Raw genomic sequence first — 22,633 nt, forward strand, 5'->3', positions numbered from 1 at the left:
ATTATAAATTCATATTGTATGAAATGTAATCTTTTATTACATAAAGACAATTGTTATTAGCTTAGGAAAGTAAAATTTGTAATTGTGTTTTTCAACTGTTTGATTTCATCCTTTCTGTGCAAGGCGAAATTTAAAAAGTTTTTGTTTTGTTTACGGCATGCTTTTGTCGGTTTAGAACATGGACGTTAGAATGCGTTATGCACTTTTTAAAATTGACGGGTCATTGAACAAAGGGCAACATATAGTACGTCTATGTTACGTGATTTTATCTGTTACAATGATATTTAATTACAGCTAATTACAGTTTTAGTGAGTAGTTTTAAGAAAAAGCGCTTCAACCACACCATTTATTTCAATATAATTATTTTTAATAATTTACATTTTTCTTTTTCTATCTGTAGCATTTCCTCTTGTTCCTTATTCTGTACCTCTAACTTTTGTAGTTCCAGTGTTTCCTTAATTTTCAACTCTTTTTTTCTTAATTCTAATTCTTCTTTCTTCAATTTCAAATGTTTCTCAAAAACGTCATCTCTCCATTTTGTTTGCAATTCTTGTCTTTTCAAATATTCTAACCATTGTCTTTCTAAGTTCATTTTGCTCTGAGATCTTTCAGATTCTATTCTTCTAGCCAATCTCCTCTTTCTTAACTCTGTTAAAACTCTGCTTTCTTGAACAGCTTTTAAAGATGTAGTCACATTGTCTGAGTGATGCTCTGTTTGATTTTTTCGAATACTTTTTTTATATTCTTTAAGATCTGGATTGTGTAAATTATATGAATCACAATCAACATTATATTGAGCATAAATATTGTCCATAACACCAAAAAATTTAAATTTATTGTGTTGTCCGTTATCTAGGCATTGTTTGTACTTTTTGGCCAATGCATTAATTTTCCACCTGACTTGATCTGGTGTCACCTGAAATGTGACTCATAAATTTACCAAGCATTCACATAATTTATTGAAAAACAAATTAATGCAATATTCTGAAACTAAATTCGTATTATTACTATTAGGTATAAAGTAGGGATAGATAATTAAGCTCACTTCTAAGTTATGCTCTTTTAAGCTGTCCGCTATTGCAATCCAAATTCTGGTTTTCTTTTTTGGTGTCTCCAACATTTCCAGCTTTTCTTCATAAGATTTCAGAAGCATTGAAGTGGCTTTGTTTGTCCAGGCTGCGCCTGCAACATAATTACATGAAGTAACGATAATATAGGGTAGTATGTGTAAGTACTTAGTGAAACAAAACTAGGTTTTACTTTGTTTTTCTGTGCCCAAGATTATTCCAACGTTAGATTCTTGTTTAATGTGTGTATTCTGTGACTTATTTTGACATCCTACTTCAGCAGGATCCTCTTGTACTGTAATAAAATCAAAATGCAAAAATGTACGAAATTGTAATGATTCAAGATAAATTATATTTATTTTACTACTTACAAGTATCAACAACATTGTCCATATTCATTTTTATAACACAGGTTCTTCTTCTTCTTCTTCTTCTTTTAAATATTATGGCTCCATCGAAATAATCAATGATTTTGCCAATGTCAAGTATAAATAACTATGTACGGTAGTATTATAGTAATAATTGTTTTGATTATTTTGATGTTTATTTGACAATTTTGACATCCATTTTATACCATAGAATAGACCATGCCGTAGTATTAACGATTTTTTTTTATGTGTAAATATAATCTAATCCATCACATGTAATAAAAATAAATGAAATGGAAAACAATATTATTTTATTAGAAAACTAAAAATCAACATCATAGAACCCACCCACTTATAAAATATATGACGTACTTACTTGTAAGTATGTATACGAAGGAAGGAACGCATCATAGACAACGCTTGCAGATGCCTTGAATTTTGAATCTATTGTCACTTCTCTTCAATAAAATGTATTACATTATTTTGTTGTTAAAATGGCGGGTTTTTGAAGTTACGAGTACAGAGTTTACAAAGATTATTTTTATTTTAAGTATATTATGGAGAAAAAACGAAGAAAGAAATATTGATGGAGAAAGTTGGAACTATATGCCTTATTTTAAACCAAATTAGAAAAGACTATTCTGAAAATTCCACTAATATGAATTCAAATTTATTATTCAAAGTGATAGAAGATAATGTGATCTATGTGAAAGTGAAACATAAATATTGACTCCCGCCGCTTAAAAGGTCTATTTAATAAACCCAAATAAGTGAATTAGGAGAAAGTGAAAAGTTTTAGAATTTAGAACTACAATGGGAAATATTACGGAGGATCCCGATAATTAAACGAAGACATAGCTCAAAGGACTTGTATCCAAGCCAAAACTATTATTAAAAAAAAAACATTGTTTTGTTTTGATTGCGTGATAATTTATTATTGTATACTTGTATGCGTTAGCATCTAATAGTCTGTGTATACTTCTTGCATGCGTTAGCATCTACAGTCTGTGCTTTTTGCCAAACTCACAGTGCACGCCTCAGGTAGAACTCAATAGAACTGGACTACTATTATTTGTTTTGGTGTCATTGTAATGATAAACCTAAAGTTATTAATTAGGTTATGTATTAAAATAATATTGCAAAAATGACCGATCACAAAGTTCTAATTGGTTTAGCTGAAACTGTAGCCTTAAGTAGCGACGATGAATCAAGTGGTTGGAGTGATGTTTTCAAAAGTGATGCCGATACTTCAGAGAACGATAGCGAAGAATATGACGACGACAAACTATTTTTCCCTCTGATGCAATATTTAATAAGGCTTCGTAAAAAGCGAGTGGATGACTATTTACATATTGTAGATTCTTGGACAGACTTAGAATTCAAAAATCGCCTCGGATTATCTAAAAACACATCATACCAGCTTATTGGTATGTAAGTTGTATTTATTAAGATACAGGTAGATGAACATCAATAGCAAAATGTTTTATTTTCTAAGACATAATTTGTTTCAGATGAACTGCAAAGTTCCGGATTTATTGCATCTCATAAATTCGGCTTAAAACCCTTGGAACCGAAACTATGCTTCTACATATTTTTGTCCTTCATCTCAAGTACAGAAACATTGATACCAATAGCAACACGATTTGATATTTCAATATCTTCAACCTTTCGTGTTATTAGAAGAGTTGTTGCTTGGCTATTGACAAAATTAAACGATGTTATTAAGTGGCCAAAGGACTTAAATGAAATGAAATCAATATGTGATGCATTTGAAACTAAAACTAGGATATCAAACATGTTAGGGGTTATAGATTGTATGCATGTTAAGATAGAGAAACCTAAAAATGCAACAGAGTATTGCAATTCAAAGGGATATTATTCAATTATTTTACAAGCAACGATAGACGCTAATTTGAAATTTACAAACATATACTGTGGGGAACCAGGTTCCATGAATTGTGCCCGTGTATTGAAAAAATCACCTTTGTACAATACTGCCTGCCAGAATGCAAGCGCATTATTTCCGCAAAATACTTTTCTCATCGGTCATTCAGGATATCCATTATTGACATGGATAATACCGCCTTTTCGGGAAAATAAACGACTGACGTCTTCACAAAAGGAATTCAATGCAATGCACTCGAATGCTCGAAAACTTAGAGACAAAGCATTTAATGCATTACGGGTACGCTTTAAACGAATAAAATATTTTTCAGTTTATAGAAATATTGCCTTTATAACAGATACTATTGTAGCAGCTTGTATTCTTCATAACTATTGTGTTAATGAAAATGATCAAGTACCTGATAATGAACAGCAAAATATTGGAAGACTATGATTTATAGGTTATAAGAGAAATGAAAACTTATTTTACTAAAAAAAAATCAATCCACGACGGATCCATCTAGTGGATCATCGACATAATTCATTCGAGAATTCTCGTTAATTTATTATTCTTATCTAGCAATTTCATTAGTAATTCACATTTTTCTCGTTCTATTCTAAGAAGTTCTTCATGCTTTCTTTGTTTTAGTTGCAGTTTTTTTAAAGCTAAATTTTGTTTAAGCTCCAATTCCTTTTTTCGGAGCTGTAATTTTTCTTCCCTTAATATTAGACTCCTCTCAAGCCTTTCATCTCGAATTTGCTTTTGTTCATCTTGTTTTTTTAAATATTCCATCCATTGTTTGTCAAGTTCTACTTTAGCTCGTCTTTCTGCCCTTAATTTTCTAAAAGGTGCCTTGAGTGTTTTAGTTTTTACTACCTCTGTATCTCTCTGTACACCTGATGCTAGTCTGTACGTGCCAGTGTCGTCATTGTAGCGTCCGAGAATTTGGTGCATTTCATTAAAATATTTAAAATCTGATGTATTTTGCCCATTATCAACACAATCCTTGTATCTTTTTGTGAGTGCATTTATTTTCCATCTAACTTGATCTGAAGTTACCTGTAAAAATAAGGATTATTATACAAATGTAATTTGTGCATTTTCCATTCGGTAACAGATACTTGCAGTCAATTAACTTACTTCTATGTTTAAAGATTTTAATTCTTCTGCAATTGCTGTCCACATTTTAGATTTTTTCTTTGGATTTTCCAACATGTGTATTTTTGTTTCATACAAACTTAAAAGCATAAGCGTTGCATTCTTAGTCCAAATTTTATCTGCAGATAAAGCATAATATTAAAAATAAAGTATAAACCGTTAACATAGTCTATATATGTAACATATGTTAATTAAATATTAAAATTTACTCACTTTGCTTATTACTTTCATTCCCATTTATTTCATCTTGATTCGAAATATTTGATTCAATATTTTGTATGGAATAGTTTACGTTTAAGTTGGTTTTGTATTCAGACGACGTTCCACCATATGCAATAACAACAAAAAAAATTAGAACAATGAAGCTCAAAACAAGGAAATTCTTTTGTTAATAAAACAATTCCATATTTAACTTACAGTGATTGTCTAATATTGCAAAAACAGTAACGTTGTTGTCATTCATATTTGGGTTCATTTTAAAGGAGCGTTTTCCAACTACACAAATAGAAAAAACACAGTTTATCAACATTTCATGTTTACGTTTAAGTTGTGCCCAAAAAATGCTTTTTTTAAGAATTCTAAGTTCGTTATGTAACACCGATTGCTTAAAACCATATATATAAATAAAAATATTTTTATTTAAGAAAATCGACCTAAAACAAAGGATCAGTTCACGCAGACGGAATAATAAAATGTATTATTCTACTCTTTGAATAAAATTTTGTAGATTGTAGGTTGAGTGAATGTTACAGAATAGACAATAATGTTAACTTTTTTTATTCCATCGTATAGAAATCACCGGACCAAGTCCGGTTGCTGGTGACCCCACAGGCATATGTCTGGGGGCGACCAATAATAAAATACATTATTTTGAAATGCTGATATCCCTGTCTGAGTTTGACAGCTTGATGTGATAGTGACGTGACATCGAGCTATTAACGGAGGACTTTTGTTGATTTTCAAAATTAAATGATAACGATAAGAATATTCTTTTAAAAGCCAATTTACCTAGTAAATACAACATGGCTAAATGTGGTGAATTTATTAAAAGTCAATTTCCATTAATTGATGAGGACTTAAAAAAATATGTCGAAGGTAAGTGCTAGGTTATGATCGTGATATATTGTTGTTCTTTTTGTGGAATTAAGACTATTTCAGTGAGGCATTAAAGTAACTGAAAGTTAGCTAAATTTTTTAATTTATAACAATCTTTACGAATTCTCACACGCCGCTTTTATGACAAGGTGTGACCACGTTGTGAAATTCGCCATTGACTTGATATTACAGATATTTTGGATAACAGTGCGGGCGAATTCGAGGACACAGAAGAAGTGTACGAAGCTGTCGGCGAAGTACTACAGGGGATATCGGAAAAATCCGAGGATGATATAAGGTATGAACCATTCATAGATAGTAATAAACAAAGTAACCTTGATTTTATGTGAATTTTGTTAAAAATATTGAAGTGATAATCTGCGCATAATATAAGAGACACCCCTTGTAATTATATTATAAAAACTATATCTGTTTAAGTAGCTAACGGTTATCATGCTAGACTGCCCCGCAGAGTATTTGTATGGCCTACATTTATTTCTCTTGTGAGTTTAGGTGTAATTTGTGGCTGTCTATGTGTGTGTCCATGGCACCCGTGACACAGGGTTTCCCTAGCGGTGCTTTGTTGAGTGTGTGCGTTATTATCATTACTTTTTGAACTCAGCTTGATTTTCTTTCTTGATTCAGCCTATATGTGTGGGTGGGTGTGGGGTGTAACACTAACATTAAATGGAATTATATTTATCCAAATCTTATTTCAAATAAAAATAGCACATATTTAGTTTTTATGATATATATGATTTAGATGTAAGTATAGAAAATTATAAGATTCTTTCCTTCCAGGGAGATATGTGAGCAGCTACTCCACATGCTGCAACCCAACAAATCATCCACAAATAATGGACCTCGAAAAGTTCTTGATGCTCCGATTCACTTGGCCTCAATGTCTGCACCCACTGAAACGGATGATCTCAAAAGTATATGGCTACAAACTAGGGATGATACTCTGGTAAATATACATAATTTTTCCTTCCAGACGCTTTCACAATGAAAGTTCGCACGCAATCAGTTGCAAATGGGGATTTTTTACTCTTTGATCACAACTAGTTGCCAATCAAGACTGTAGATTTTTTATGATTTATATTTTATTAGACAAATCTGGTTGCGTGTGAAGAAATAATACTCTTGATTGCCAACTAGTTGCGATCAAAGAGTGAAAATCCTCATTCAAAACTGGTTGCGAACTACGGTTGCAAAAGTGTCTAGAGGGAATTTTTTCTATCCATATCAACTGTTAGAAGACTTACCTTTTATCTTGTAGCACCGCATCAAATTTCAATTTCTATCTACATTATATACAGAATTAAATTCATATCAAAATACGGTGTTGCATAATACAGAAAATAAAATATGAATAACCTGAATATACATTGAAAGTATATACAACAGGCAACCTTTTGCACCAAGCAATTGCTACCAGTGATGTTAGCAGATATAGTAAATGTAGAAGTATACTGTACTTATATATTATTTACCATGGGTTATGTATGATTTTATTTTTTACACTCTGTAAAATGCATAACACTTATTATAATTTTTGATTTCCAGAAAGTGGATGCCAGGAAATTAGAAAAAGCAGAAGCAAAACTGCAACAAAAGCAACAGAAACAGAAAGAAGCTAAGGTCCCAGTAGTGGTGCCAGTTCTGCAGACTGCCACGGCATCCCAGGTTACATCAAAAAAAGACAACAAACTTGAAGCTAAGGGAACAAACCGAACACAGGACATTAGGATAGAGAATTTTGATATTGCTTATGGTGATAGGTAAGAATTTTTCATCAGTTTACTTGGCGTGTAGCACCACTATTGCCACTTCTGTTTACAGTTTCACATATTTTCAGCATTTGATACATTTTTTGCTTGACAAAGAAATACAATGTATTATCTTGTTTCAGAGTATTATTACAAGGTGCAGATCTTGTTCTAGCATGTGGTAGACGTTATGGTCTGGTCGGGCGTAATGGTTTAGGTAAAACCACGCTCCTTAGGATGATTGCATCAAGGCAACTGAAGATACCATCACATATTTCCATACTGCATGTTGAACAAGAGGTGGTGGGAGATGACACTCTGGCATTACAGAGCGTATTAGAATGTGATACTGTTAGAGAAAATTTGCTGAAACGGGAAAAGGAGATTACTACCGCTATTAATAATGGGTATGTTCTGTTCGAGTATGTTACATGAAAATAAATATTACAATGTTGACAACATTACATATGTTGCTTTGATCCCAAAGTAAGTAACTAAAGCTCTTGTGTTATGGAAATCGGAAACAACTATGGTACCATAAACACCCAGACCTGAGACAATATAGAAGTTAGTTTTTCTACATTCACCCAGCCGGGGATCGTACCCAGGACCTAAGAGATGGCCTGATGGTGTCGCCATCTCTTAAGTCAGTCAGTGTGTAAGCCACTCGCCCACAGAAGTCAGTGTGTAAGCCACTCGTCCATAGAAGTCGTCATAATATTATAATAAAACATTAAATTAATGAAAAAAAAATAGAAGACCACTAAAATAATTTTATGTTTAAATGAGCAGCTTCTCCAATCAGAAAAATAAAATGGTATCAAACCTAAGTATCAAACTGAGTAGGCAAGTTTCCACATTTTGATGACACACAACACTGTCTATACTTTTCTGAAGCAAAGGTATGAAGACAAACACAATGAATTATGAAATTTGTGAAAATTTTTTGTTTATTTTCATTGATTGTAATGGATGTGAGTGCAGCAGCTCTCAAGAACTTCAGTTCTCCATCTTATCACGTTTATGCTTCTTTTGTTTTAGGACTTTATTGAATTACTATTATATATATTACCGCCTTGATTGCATGAACTTAGTTGTTATTACAGTAGCTTTGAGTGAATTTTTTTTCTGTAGATCAACAGACCCGAATCTATCATCAGAGTTAACAGAGGTGTACGGACAACTGGAGAACATAGAGGCCGACAAGGCGCCGGCTCGGGCGTCCATCATCCTCAGCGGTCTCGGCTTCACGCCGGAGATGCAGGGCCGCGCTACTAGGACCTTCTCTGGAGGTTGGAGGATGAGGCTTGCACTGGCCAGAGCCCTCTTCTCAAAGTATGTAACTTTTACAGTAGAAGTAAGAGTTTAAGAGTTCGTCCAGGGAAGTACTGCCACCCTACCTATTTGTGCCGCCAAGCACTAATGTAAACATTACTGCGTTTCGGTTTCGAAGGGTAAGGGTGCTGGTGAAATTACAGGCACTCAGGGCTTGTCAACTTATGTCTTAGGGTGTCGGGCGCAGTGGCAGTGCTCCTCAGATCTTTGTAATTTAAAGCTCTGAGTGGCACAGCACCTGTTAGGGACAGGTGTGTTGCTTACCACCAGGCATACGACTTATTCGTCCCGTCACTTAATATTATTAATAATAAAGTAAGTAGAATACTCCTTTGCTCATTTAGAATACATATCTGTTGTTTTATGAAAGAAAAACATGGGGAACACTATAAATTTTCTAAGGTAGCAGAAAAATTATCTAAACATGGATATCAAAGTGTGCCTTTTATCAGTTTACACGAGAATTACTTAAAAGCACTAGGGCCAACCGGAAACCTCATTATAATTAAGAAACCTCTTGCCCCGCAGTTGGACCTATACAATGTACTCATGCCTTTTTAAACTTGTGATTGGTTATTTAACTGCCCTAACTTTCTTCGCTCTCTTTCTATTTCAGACCGGACCTTTTGCTTCTCGACGAACCGACGAACATGTTGGACATAAAAGCCATCATCTGGTTAGAGAACTATTTACAGAACTGGCCGACAACACTGCTTGTTGTTTCCCACGACCGGAATTTCCTCGACACAGTACCTACAGATATAATGCATTTACACACACAAAGGATAGACACTTATAGGTAAGATTACTTTAAAGGAACATGGAGTTAAGAAATGTTCAAGTTTAAGGGTTTTGATAGGTGTTAACTAGCTAAAAGAATGTGTGACCAAAAGTTCAGGATGGAATTCTGCATTGAAAATCTACATCAGGGTTTTCTGAAACAAAGGAAAATATCAGTGACTAAAAATTGAATGAGCTCCGTCTATTTGAGTACGACATATCGCGCCCCTCATGGAAGAATGGCATAAGTGGAATTACGTCAAACATGTTTGTTGCTCCATTAGATACAGAAAAATATAACCAACATCCTCTCCTATTAAGTAGAGAATGTGGGTATTTTTTTTGTATCTAATGGAGCAATAAACATGTTTGACGTATTTCCACTTATGCCAATCTTCCATGCCAATGAGCGCGATATCTTGCTAAATTGGATATACCCCGTCCAAGCATTTATTTAACTTATGACGTATGCATGCCTCTGAAGTTCCGTAATTATTGACATACAACCATAGACAAAGAAAAGCAATACTTCCTGGACTCTTTTATTTTTTAATTTTAGTGAAGTTTTGCTCTGATATTTATCGAGCCAACAGATTATGTAACGAAGACCATTTATAATGAAATTAAATAAATTATAATGAATTCTTATTGTTTATTATAATGAACCATTGGATGCTCCTCCTTATGAACGGGAATCATCACTTGAATTCCCATTAACATTAATTATTAATTCATGAGTATACATATTGTCAAATGCAACATCGCAGTTCCAATCAGTCAATCTTCTTTTTGGAACTCGCTTACATTCACGATTAAAACTTCTTCATAAATAAAATCGATTATTATAAAAAATCGAATCGGAAACGCATTAGGACATCACTAATTGATTAGAATTCGAGCTGACAAAAGTTAAATAAATAGTTGGATGGAGTATAATTTTACTCTACTGCCCGAAGCGCATTGAATAAACGTTAAAATTCTCGGTTCTAGTTTAGAATTGCATGTATATTACTAGTTTCGTAACTGAATTATTAATATACAGGAAGGTGGGGTTGACTGCAAACCGTTAAATGGGGTAGTTTTGCTATATAATAAATGAGTAAATAATCCGCTTTGATATGAAGGCACTTGCACGGTCAAGGTCGTATTAGAAGTGCGCGGTCTCGCAAGGGGGAAGCGGGCGCACGCGATCATAAATCTTAGTATATAAAAACCGGAAAACTACGTCAATGACCTGGTCTCAGACCAGGGAACTCTGTATTATTGGTAGCAGAGCAATGGAAGTTACTCTGGAGCTCTCCAGAGTGGCTTCCATATAGAGTGTCTATATAGACATCGAACCCTGGTCTCACAGTGCAAATCGTTGGCCACCAAGGCTGTCAAAAGTATGAAACGACATATTTAAAAGAAGGCATTTTGTGTTATTGTGTGCTATTATTATTATATGCATAAGACAAATGCTAACGAACAGCGTGCTGATGTGATGGATGCCATGTTGTTTTCCTAAATGTTTAACAAAGTAACGATTGTCTACAGGGGTAATTACGAGCAATTTCACAAGACAAAAACCGAAAAGTTGAAGAATCAACAACGCGAGTACGAAGCTCAGCAGCAGCACCGTGCGCACACGCAGGAATTTATCGACCGGTTCCGATACAACGCCAATCGAGCCTCGTCAGTGCAGAGCAAAATAAAGATGCTTGATAAGCTGTGAGTACACATAGACTTAACCATATAAGATAAAATAAATAACTTGAATCGTTAGAACACAATAAAAAACTATACATCAAAAGCCATATTTATTTATTTATTTGCTAGCAACACTACCATTACGTTCACAACACATTTTTACTTATTTGACTTAGGTGTTCTACATTGTAAACACAACAATCATAAGTGGTTGACGGTAATTTCAAAACAACAATCACAAAGTCAATTAAAATTTTTTTAACATATTAACATACTTAGATAATTTAAAGTCGATAGCAACAGAATACACTAAGAAATACTATAGGAATTTAATTAATTATTTTTAATTTTTAGTTAATTTTCTTTTGAAAGAATCAATATTATCGCTAAATATATCTATCATCTGCGACAGATCCTCCCAGTACATAAGTTTCTAACTCCTAAAGGTTTCTAACTCATAAGACCGCAACTCCTTGACTTCCTGAAATAATACTAAATATTTAGAATAGATTACAATTCATTTATTACAACGCTACAACACAAAAATATACAGAAAGAAATAAAAAAAGACAAAGTAAAAGTAAAAAAATAAAATAATAAAAAACAACGAAGCAAACAATCCAATTTTAAACATTCAAGTCAAAGTCGAACTCAAAGTTAAATAGTTATTTATTCCATAAGTAAAATTTTTACACTTAAAAACGTCATTTTTTAAGCTACTGCATACCATTTAAGTTTATTTGACAAGAGCAATCCCTAGACTTTCTTGCTCGTTCTTCTCAGTGGATTATGAGAGTTTAATCAATGTGACGATTTCAAGTGTAATTTGCTTACCTATGAAATAAATTTTACCTGAAAATAATTTCAGGTTAGTTTTTTGTACTTAATTTTGGTGATAATTTTTTATATAAAATTCTTTTTATATAAACACTTTTAGAATATCACCATGAAGTATTATTTAATATTCGAGTGTGGCAACCTGAAATATTCTTTGATATTTCACGATGTTACATTCATTAGTAGTTAATTAATAAAAATTGTCACTAAAATTGAGTACAAAAAACTTACCTGAAAATTATTTGAGTTTGACACCGTTTTTATTGTAAGCAGGTAGAGCTCTTTGTGAAAGAGTTGATCTAGGGTAGTATTGCCATCTTACCTATATGTGCCGCCAAGCAGTAATGTCAGCACTACCGTTCCGGCGTGTTCCGGTTTTGAAGGGTAAGCGCGCTGTTGAAATTACAGGCACATGGGTCTTGTCAACTTATGTCTCAGGGTGACAGGCGCAGTGGCAATGCCCCTCAGATCTTTGCGATTTAAATTGTAGAGTTGAATTTAAATCTGACGTGAGCAGAGCGTGGCTTTATATAAGTTCTATTTAGTTGTGATAGTTACGTTTAGGGTACGAAGGCACGGTAATCAAACACGGCAGTCGAGCTTAGACTGGTTTATTCCTCACTGTTACCGGGCCCCCAACCGGGGCCCCCAACTGGGGCCCAACCGGGCCCCCAACAGGCCCCCAGGCGGGCTCCCAACCGACCCCCCAGGCGGGCCCCAACCGACTCCCCAGGCGGGCCCCAGTCGGGCCCCGGGCGGGCCTCCAACTGTCCCCACATCCGGCCCCCAACGTACCCCCCAATAGGTGCCAAACCGGCACCCCAACCGGATCCCAACCGGCCCCCCGTTCGGGCTTCCCAACCGGCCCCCAACCGTACCCCAACCGGCCCCCCAGCCGGGCCAACAACTGGCCCCCCAACGGGCCTGCCGACCGGCCCCCTAACGGGCCTTCCGACCGGCCCCCCGACCGGCGCCCCGACCGGCCCCCCAACCGGCCGGAATTGATTTTAATTGCAATTAAAATAAATTCAATTGAAATCAATTGCAATTAAAATCAATTGCAAATGATTTCAATTGAATTGATTTTTTAATCTGATTGAATTATTGATTGAAATTTAATTCATTAACGCCCAACACTGTCTAACTCTAACTTTCTGTCCTTTAAACAAAGGCTTTAAATCTCTCGATCCTTTATCATAGTAATGTTTTTGTTGTTGCTGACGAATTTGTAATTTATAACAAATATTTTGTTTTACATTGATAACAAAGTAGGTGTGCATGGAAGTATACTACGTAAGTTCCTATTGTATAACAATTCTGCCGGTGAAGCTATCTCATTACTTATTGGAGTATTCAAATATTCTAAGATTGCTAAATCAAAATCCGTCTGATCATATGACGTCTTTCTTAACATATTTTTTATGGTTTGTACCGGTCGCTCCACCTGACCTGATTGAGGATACCTCGGAGATGACGTTACACGTTGAAACTTCCATTGCAGAGCGAATTCATAAAAACTATTCGAAGAAATTTGTGGGCCATTGTCAGATATTACCAATTCTAGAGTCCCTAGTCTACTAAAAATACCTTTCAAGTTTTTAATGCCATTTTGTGACGTTATTGATTGCAATTTTGATATCTCAATAAATTTGCTAAAATAATCTACTATTATCGAATAACAGTGTTGTCCGAAATGAAAAACATCTACACCCACTTTACACCAGGCTCTGTTAGGTATTTCATGCGGTATTAGCGACTCCTTTGTATTTTGTCTTTTGTACGTCATGCACGCCTGACACTGTGATAAGAAATCCTGCAAACTGTGAATTCATGTTGGGCCAAAACTTTATTTCGCGAGCTCTGAGTTTGCATTTTTCGATGCCGAAATGCCCAATATCAATGTTTTTTATCATTTCATATCGCATGCACTCTATTCCCCTTCCAGACAATGCCAAAATTAACCATCAACTCATCCTTGCTATCCCAATAACACTTTAATCTATCACTCACTTTACGCTTTTCTGTCGGCCATCCACGTTTTATCACTTTCACCAATTCTTGCAGTTCATCATAATTTTTTGTGCATTTTTGAATTGCAATGAAATGCGAATCAGTCAATGGATTGACCGCAGTAAGAACACATACTTGCGCCTGCGCTTCGAGATGATCTCGGGGCTATGACGGTGCGCACATGTTAGGCGCGACCGCGCGCGACAGAGTGTCCGCATTATATAAATGTTTACCTGGTTTGTACACAACTTTGAAAGAATAGGGTTGTAACACAGGTGGTGACCCTACATCAACAACAATAAATTCCAAAAAATATGTATTCTTTTTGAATGACACCTTTAAATAACATTTGCCTATAACTGGAATACCACTACCTGAATAACGTAATTTCATTGATGTACTTTTAAGATCTCGCTCTGATAGGTTAATTCTATATAAAATGTTTTTCGGTAAAACATTTACATCGGCTCCAGTGTCCAATTTGAAATTAATTATTCCATTATTTATTTTCAACTCTGCTAACCAATCGCCTTTTGAACTATTAATGTGGTGTATTACCTGATCGGTGGAATCCTCCTCCACTGCATAAACTCGACTCCCCTACACATTCTCGCGAAATGGTTCATGCGATTACACTTCATACACTTCTGCCCATAACCAGGGCACTCGTACCTTCTATGCATTTTTCCAGTTACCACATACATTTTCTGACACACTTTGTCCTTGATTTCGGCGATGTAAAAATGTACCCGAACGGTTTTGAAACAAGTGTCGACCCGAACAAGACGACGACGTTGTATGACTCACGCGCACTGCGCGTGAACCGCTCGTTTGCCGGTGCCGCGACGCCGGTGATCTGCGATGTCCTTGCGACATGGATGCGCGCTCGTTTGTATAACGACAATTAATTAAATGCAGATCACAATTATCCGAACTTCGTGCAACTTCGTATACAGGAAGACTATGATCTTCAGATTTAATATTCAAAGCTTGCATACGTGACAATTCAGCTAACCTGCATATATCCAAAGCTTTTGTTAGTTTTATGTCAGGTTCTGGTTCATGTTAACCCACATCTTGTACTCCACATATCAGTCTACTGCATACCAGGTCATCTCGCAGATCCTTAAACTCACATTTTGACGCTATTTTATTTAGTTCAAACTCGTACGTCGTACCGCTCCACGGATTCCAATTCTAGCTGATTTCTTTTGGAAAATCTTTGTCGTTCAACCGCCAAATTTTTCTTCGGTACAAAAAAATCATCAAATCTTTCCAATAATTGTTTCACACTAGTAAAGGTTCGATCACGTACAACAATATGTTAATTTGCACTTTATTACTTTTTCCCGAAAGTTCACATGCTTCGTAGTAAATGTCAAAAGATTTTTTCCACTTCTCCCATTCCGTACTTAAATTCCCAGAGGTGATGTTTGTTAAATTGTTTTCAAAATTGAACGGTTGCGGCGGTTGCAGCATTTATTCCATGCTGGAATTTTTTACTTTGATCGGCTGTGCCATGTTATGTTACGTATAGGGGACAAGGGCACGGTAATCAAAACTTAGACTGGTTTATTCCTCACTGTTTGGTCTACCCACAACATGCAATACATTCAAATATGAGACAAGTTGAACTATTTTAATGAATTTTCACTGTAGTTTGTTTTCCTTTTAAACTTTAAGTGTAAGACTGACCAATGCATTTTTAAATTTAGCTGTCTTCTTACCATGTCTTTCTCCCCACAGTCCCGAACTGAAACCAGTAGAGAAGGAAGTAGAAGTAGTGCTCCGGTTTCCCGAGACCGAACCTCTCTCGCCGCCCATCCTACAGTTGAACGAAGTTGGTTTCTACTACTCTAAAGATAAGATCATCTTTTCAAAAGTTAATCTCGGCGCGACACTCGAATCCAGGATATGCATCGTAAGTATAACCTACATTGATACGTTTTAATACCGTCTATATACATTCGTACAATGTAGATGACGTCACTCAAATGATACGTGCGTACCACATGTATACCATTTGAGTGATGCGACAGATTCGTTTTAGAATCGCTACTTTATGATGAATATAATAATCACTAAAAAAACCGACCTCAGAAGTACGTCGAATTACATATAATTACCAAGTTTTATTGAAATCGGTTACCGGAAAGTGTGCAAACCCGGATTCATCCCCTAGTTTGCCATTATACGGGACTTGACCCTGGAGATAATAAAAATCGATTCTCACAACTCAAACTATATTGAGAGAGAAAAACGCCTTGAATTGGAGAATAGCAAAATCAGCCATTAAAATAATTGCTCCTTATAATAAAATTTAGGCGCTATTTATAAAAACGAATCTTCATGCGTGAACAGCCAACCTTAGAGGTAGATGATTTTTTTTTTAAATTAAATGCGCCCACTATGGAGGTACCCTCTTTCAAACAAAAAAAATCATGAAAATCGGTTCACAAATACCGGAGTTATCGCGTAACATACATACAAAAAAAAACATACAGTCGAATCGAGAACCACCTCCTTTTTTTTGAAGTCGGTTAATAACTTATTATAATAACTATCCTTCCTTTCCTAATTTCCTTCCTTCCTTTCTCAATACGTATCCTTTATCAGTATGTGTTTTGATTGAAAATTAAAACAAAAAGAACAAACTTTATGGAATATTTTTATAACGTTTTCTAAGGCCTTAAGAATTATCATCCCTTTGTTTCCTAAATGGATCAGAATCAAGAACTGTATCGCATCAAGTGAACATCGCTAATCGTAAAATTTGACCAAAAACATGACGAAGCGGCCGAATATTCATAGTCTCCTAAAGACGGACCACAAGTGTACCTCACCAAGTAAAAGCCGCAATGTATTACGAATTACGCGGTATACACTCGTTTGCATATTTGTTTTCTCAAAATTCATTAAATATGAAAGTAATTGATTTTAAAATAAATTGTGCATATTCTGATTACAAAATTACTTAATAACTGTAGAAGGAAACGTCCCTGTTTACTTATCTTCTCACAGATGTGGTGTTTTTGCAGTTTGTAATGGCATAATTTAGGCATTTTTCGCGTTTTCGATTGATGTTTCACTACGATAACTGTCTAAGCGTTTATAACTTACATTGGGCACGCGAAGTAGGTACACTTAGGGCGTCTATTTAGAGCGGCAGACGTTTATCAGTATTTTAAGCCTGATGAATTAGATCAGTGTTTCCCCCACATTGTTCTACCATGGCCCGGTAATTTCCATACTGCTTACTCATGACCCGCTCAAAACTTTTAAACCCAATCTGGTTACATTAACTAAAATAATACATATTTTTTGTTAGTAAAAACGTTTTACTAGTATTATTTCGGTATGAGGTATGAGTTGCTGCTTATTCTTTACTAAAGAATCCAAGTTCGCGGAAAATGACGAACGTTTTGTCCTGAGATCTGGTTCCACTTCAACAAGGCGCGAGTGTCACGACATGGTATTTTATTTTGATGGCCCGGTACCGGTTCGCGACCCACCAAGTGGGAAACGCGGAATTAGATGCTTTGGAAACGGGCCACTAATTTAGAAGGCCATCGATTTCATTTAATCGAATCCGCGATTCTGGTATAAAAATATCAATAAGTACCTACTGCATTGGAGAAAGATTATTTCAGTATAGCACGAGAATACTCTAATGAACACCTTAATTTTTTTAAATTATTTTTACAACCTGTAAGGTACAACTAAAATATTAATGTGACAACCCTATACTCCGAGTGACGTGTAATTATTGACACGCCGAACAGGCAGAAAGGGCACTATTTGTCTTATTACAATATTATGATCAAAGTATGTTTGTATGGTGCGCGCTCGCGGGACTGTTCTCTCAAAAATTCCTTTTTTTAACGGTGAAATGTGCAACCACATTTTAGCTGGTTTTGTATTTGTACATTTAGTCACAAGGGCGTGCACACATGGAACTAATAATTTAAGTCACTAATTTAAACGTGGTGGATAGTTATCTATGGCAATATGTACTAACAATATCTCCTAAGAAAATGTTAATTTCGTTCTTAATTGAGCTTATTTTATTCCTTAAAAAATGACTAGACAATTACAAACATTGTATTTTAAAGTATCACGATCTTACCCAGCTATCAAAATCTCAGATAAAGAACCAAAGCTGTTGACTTTTTAGAGTAGCTGACAAATAATTTTCTCTTACTTTCGAGGTGGGAGACAACGGAGCGGGCAAAACGACGTTACTAAAAATAATAATGGGCATCCTGTCGCCCACCAGCGGCATCCGCAGCGTACACCGAGGTCTCAAGTTCGGCTACTTCTCGCAGCACCACGTCGATCAGCTCGAGATGAACGTTAATTCTGTTGAACTGCTTCAGAAAAGTTATCCAGGTTAACATCACTATACCTAATTATAAAATTAATCATTCATTCTTTAACAATTTTTCATCACGATCCCCTATTCCCGTCTGCAATCACTGGTAGTAGATGCTACATTTTAGTTATGCCTGCCACTATTGACCGCAGACACAATTAAATTTGGTTCTAATCGAATAAAATTAATCATTTTATAGTAACTGAACATACGTGAAACGGCTTCACATACAAAGTCAAAGATCATTTATTTCATAGGTAAAATAAATTTAAACACTGTAACACTGGTGGCAGATAGAACTAAATTTTATAGTTATTCAAGGATTAATGACGTAGTGTAACCGGTTGTTTCGGAAAAAATATTTTACATTTATAAAATATTGTAATAAATCTGTGTTTTGGTCAGTGTTTTTCTACAGTATGCAACACTAGATATAAAAATCCTAGCACAAATAGTTGCAATATGTCTGTAATCTGCTTTACAATTGAATTTGTCTATTTGAATCATGTACAATTGTTTACAGGAAAAACAGTAGAAGAATACAGAAGACAACTTGGCAGTTTCGGAGTAAGCGGTGACCTTGCGTTACAAACGATAGCAAGCCTTTCCGGAGGTCAGAAATCCCGAGTGGCCTTCGCCAGGATGTGCATGGGCAACCCTAACTTCCTAGTACTCGACGAACCTACCAATCACTTGGATATTGAGACAATTGAAGCGTTAGGAAAGGGCATTAGCAAGTATACGGTGAGATTTGAAAGTATTTTTATATTTTTTACTTAATACTTTTTCTATACCCATTATAATACGATGGACGTCACGCCCTCTTGACCACTTGATTGAAGCTTTTTAAGTGGTGGAATATTTTAAATAAAATGAATTCATTTTCAAAGTACCTCTTGGTTCACTTGCACCTGTAACGTTGGTGTAGTCCGACCTATACAGTAACTAGATAGCTACATTATCTACCGATATTGTACCAGTACAGAATGAACATCTATATGGAATATATTACACCACGTTATTAAAATAACTATTTATGAAAAACCAATCAAATTTATATGAGAAGTTAAGTTTTTTTTTTCGTAAATTCGTACCCTTCGTGGTTTGATTGCACTAATAACTTCAAGTCATACGAAATATTTAAACAAATTACGTATACTTATGTGAAATTTTATAACTCCTATTTAATATATTTCCTATTTAACATAAAAAAGTTACCGACTAATTTTTTCCGTAGAATCTTTATACATTTCTCCAGAAAAGTTGTTATTTTGTAGATATGGGCATTATTGTATTTTTATTATGGTATTATTGCAGCAAGGGTGCAAACTTGCAATTTTTTTTGCTAAAGTTTGTTAAATCACTAGTTAAAAGTGGTCGACAAATTCTGTTTTTTATGATACCTAGTAAGCGGCACACCCACAGAACAATAAATACAGTAGAAGTGCTTAGTTTGCGTGTCACGTGTGCCAACAGTACGCGTAGTTCCACATACTTAAGCTCAGTCTGCCATTTCCGCTTTATATTGGTCGTGTCAATGGTCTCGCGCAAAACCTTGAAATCGTAGAAAAATATCCTATTTTGCTACTTTGAAGTGCAAAAATGATAGTCAAACTTGTAATATTTATCTATGGTGCTGTTTCATATCATAGTTAAGTCTTATTTAATTTCATTTTAATAAATTTTCAATTGTCTGTTTATCGTAATATTTTTTTTTGGTGCAAGAAACAAAAGTAAACCTTATACCGCAGTATGGTCGCTTCTTTTTTGGAGAATTAAGTGAACATCTCGAATTCGTCGTCGTTCAGCTATTAGCCGCTAGATGGCAGTACTTTGATTGAAATTTTAATAGAAAATCAAAACGTCGTAACTTGCAATATAGGTATTGAATTTTTAACGATATGCGAATAGGGTAAAATTTAAATTAATAGTTCATAGATATAATAATAATTTATAATAATAATAATTTAGATAGAATAATTTAAATTAATTATTAATAGTACATAGTTCGTTATTTATTTTTTAAACTACGACCAATAATTATCAAGACTTGACAGTGTTTCAAATTATGAATGTGTGAGTTTTGGGGACTGCGGTTCTGATAATCTTCGGGACTTAAGGCACTTCCATTGCTTTTTTCTTCCGTGGGCACGCTTGTCCATAACAGTTGCAGCGCTTCTTAGAGTTTTAAATCACAAAGATCTGAAGAGCGTTGCAACTGCGCCCGTCACCTTGATACATTATTGACAATGCCTATGTGCCTGTAATTTCACCAGCACGCTTACCCTTCAAAACCGGAACGCATTAAGCTCATATTACTGCTTGATGGCAGAAATAGGAAGATGGCAGTACCTCCTTAGACGAACTTTTTCACAAGGAGTTCTACTGCTACTAGATTACTCTTATTGATTAATCACTTTAATTCCAGGGCGGTGTAATCTTAGTATCTCACGACGAGCGCTTAATACGCATGGTGTGCAAAGAGCTGTGGGTATGCGGCAACGAATCCGTGGCCAGCATAGAGGGTGGTTTCGACGAGTACCGAAAGATCGTCGAACGAGAATTAGAACAGCAGAATAAGTAATATAGCCTTTTCTGTCGTTCCAACAAAGCTAAGAAAGGTCAGCTTAATTGAATTTTTCTGAAGAGTTTAATAGTGGGTGATTGGTAATTTTCATAATTTCCTTTGTACGACTAAGGAACATTGAAGCTATCAGCGCAAAAGGGTTGTTACTTCTTTCGTGGGTGTACACCACATTTAATTTTTTCCTACAATAATACTTTAAATGACACCAAAGTGTTGTGTATATTTGGATGCTATTTACATGTATAAAAATATATATATTAGTCTTATATGATTAATGAGATAGCCTCAATTTATACAGTTCTTGATATAGTAAAGGTATACATTTTTACCAATCTCTTCTTATTATTAATAACTTCAAAAATTGCAGTTACGCTTTTTTTACTTCGGACGACAGGACAATATACCAATAGAGATATTTTTGAAATTCTTTAAGATCGCAGTGGCCTCCGAGGGTTATTCAACCCGTAATTTAAGCGCTGTCATTTCTTCCAATCAGAGCTCGCTAATTTGTCATATTGTCTATCTGGCAACAAAGTGTCTCTGGTATGAAAATAAACTAAGATTAGTACACCGTTAGTTCTAGAAATGCTCCCTTAACACCTTAGTTGTAAATCAAGGTACTAAACGTCCTTAGACAGAGAAGTATATAAATTAACGAAGTGGTCCTATTGGACCTAACTGCGGTGTGCACTATAGCGTCTTTTTATGTATAAAAAGCGCGATATTCCAGGCTAATCTCATTAGCACAGATTTGACAGCTTTCGTGAAGCATAATATTCCTAGTATTTATATTTAAATAGTAATTTCAGTTCACTAAGGTCTGAGAAAAATGCTCATCGCCTGCTGTTAAATCTGATGATTTATTTCAATAAGAGAGCGATCTCTACGAAATTGCGATGTCTTCAAAATGTCCAGCTTTGCTGTAATGCCAATATTCTGATTCAATTCGCGAGTGTTTGGCATAAGAGTTAGTTCGACCTGTTGGATATAAAGTAATTTTAAATATCATATTTTTACGGAACTTTCAAAATTCAAGATCACGTCAACTTTGGACCGTTCTTATCGTAAGCTGCATAGAGTTGAATTTATATCTTAATTGACACTTAAGATATAAATTCAACTCTACTAAAAGCTTGACGTGCTTTTGACTCTGTACCTGTGGAAATAGTTACTTCCTATTCTGGGTTTGTAGTGTACCTAACCTAGGAAAGGTTAGTACATATTTGTAATTTTTAAGTTTATTGAATGTCATGATGTTTTATTGGCCTGATAATAAATTATTTTTTTGTGAAATTACTCCACTATTTGTTATAATTATTAATACAAAGAAAACTCCTTCGATCCGGCTGGATTCGAAGCAGCGCCTTCAAGCATACCGTGGCAGACACTTTCCCAAGTGACCTACGGAACGCACCACCAGACCTTACGAATCTTTCTATGTGCTTGTTGCAGATCTTTGTTTTTGGTTTTTAACGACTTTTTTTGCCGAAACGCCTTCTGTGAGAAATCTATCTTTCCTATATTTATCAGAATTTTCTTAAGCCTTCAGGCTCAGGTTATAATATACTAAAGTGTACATTTGTTGTGAAAAGGCTAAGGTAATGAAGATACTTAAGTCAATGTCGTTAATCGGTATTGTTGTTATTTATTGAGCTCTAAGTGTGACCCTGATGTGTGATA

The 22,633-nt window shown here is 35.1% G+C and overlaps 4 protein-coding genes across 4 annotated transcripts; 2 read left to right on the forward strand and 2 right to left on the reverse strand.

Moving 5' to 3' along the window:
• Positions 1-371: 371 nt before the first annotated feature.
• Positions 372-1,537, reverse strand: LOC113237626 (the record flags this gene model as incomplete). The annotated part of the gene is made up of 4 exons (XM_026474231.1): positions 1,440-1,537; positions 1,262-1,363; positions 1,047-1,183; positions 372-917 (listed from the first exon to the last, which is right to left on the reverse strand). Coding segments are annotated over exons 1-4 (813 nt in total), but the record flags the coding sequence as incomplete, so codon positions are not given.
• Positions 1,538-2,442: 905 nt separating this feature from the next.
• On the forward strand, positions 2,443-3,774 carry LOC113237407 (protein ALP1-like). Its single transcript, XM_026473852.1, has 2 exons — positions 2,443-2,863; positions 2,948-3,774. The coding sequence occupies exons 1-2, from the start codon at positions 2,581-2,583 to the stop codon at positions 3,772-3,774; spliced, it is 1,110 nt and encodes a 369-aa protein (XP_026329637.1). The 5' UTR covers positions 2,443-2,580.
• Positions 3,775-3,827: 53 nt separating this feature from the next.
• LOC113237092 (reticulocyte binding protein 2 homolog b-like) lies at positions 3,828-4,961 on the reverse strand. Its single transcript, XM_026473352.1, has 4 exons — positions 4,897-4,961; positions 4,693-4,809; positions 4,462-4,616; positions 3,828-4,380 (listed from the first exon to the last, which is right to left on the reverse strand). Exons 1-4 carry the CDS (start codon positions 4,952-4,954, stop codon positions 3,862-3,864), a joined length of 849 nt encoding a protein of 282 aa, XP_026329137.1. The 5' UTR covers positions 4,955-4,961; the 3' UTR covers positions 3,828-3,861.
• A 521-nt stretch (positions 4,962-5,482) lies between these two features.
• LOC113237335 (ATP-binding cassette sub-family F member 3) lies at positions 5,483-21,122 on the forward strand. The gene is made up of 12 exons (XM_026473749.1): positions 5,483-5,574; positions 5,767-5,872; positions 6,376-6,541; positions 7,141-7,355; positions 7,487-7,750; positions 8,478-8,678; positions 9,295-9,477; positions 10,995-11,168; positions 15,741-15,915; positions 18,203-18,383; positions 18,890-19,110; positions 20,795-21,122. Exons 1-12 carry the CDS (start codon positions 5,502-5,504, stop codon positions 20,948-20,950), a joined length of 2,115 nt encoding a protein of 704 aa, XP_026329534.1. The 5' UTR covers positions 5,483-5,501; the 3' UTR covers positions 20,951-21,122.
• Positions 21,123-22,633: the final 1,511 nt, after the last annotated feature.

The sequence above is a fragment of the Hyposmocoma kahamanoa genome, unplaced genomic scaffold (assembly GCF_003589595.1).
Source record: "Hyposmocoma kahamanoa isolate Upper Pololo Valley unplaced genomic scaffold, ASM358959v1 93, whole genome shotgun sequence".
NCBI lineage: Eukaryota > Metazoa > Arthropoda > Insecta > Lepidoptera > Cosmopterigidae > Hyposmocoma > Hyposmocoma kahamanoa.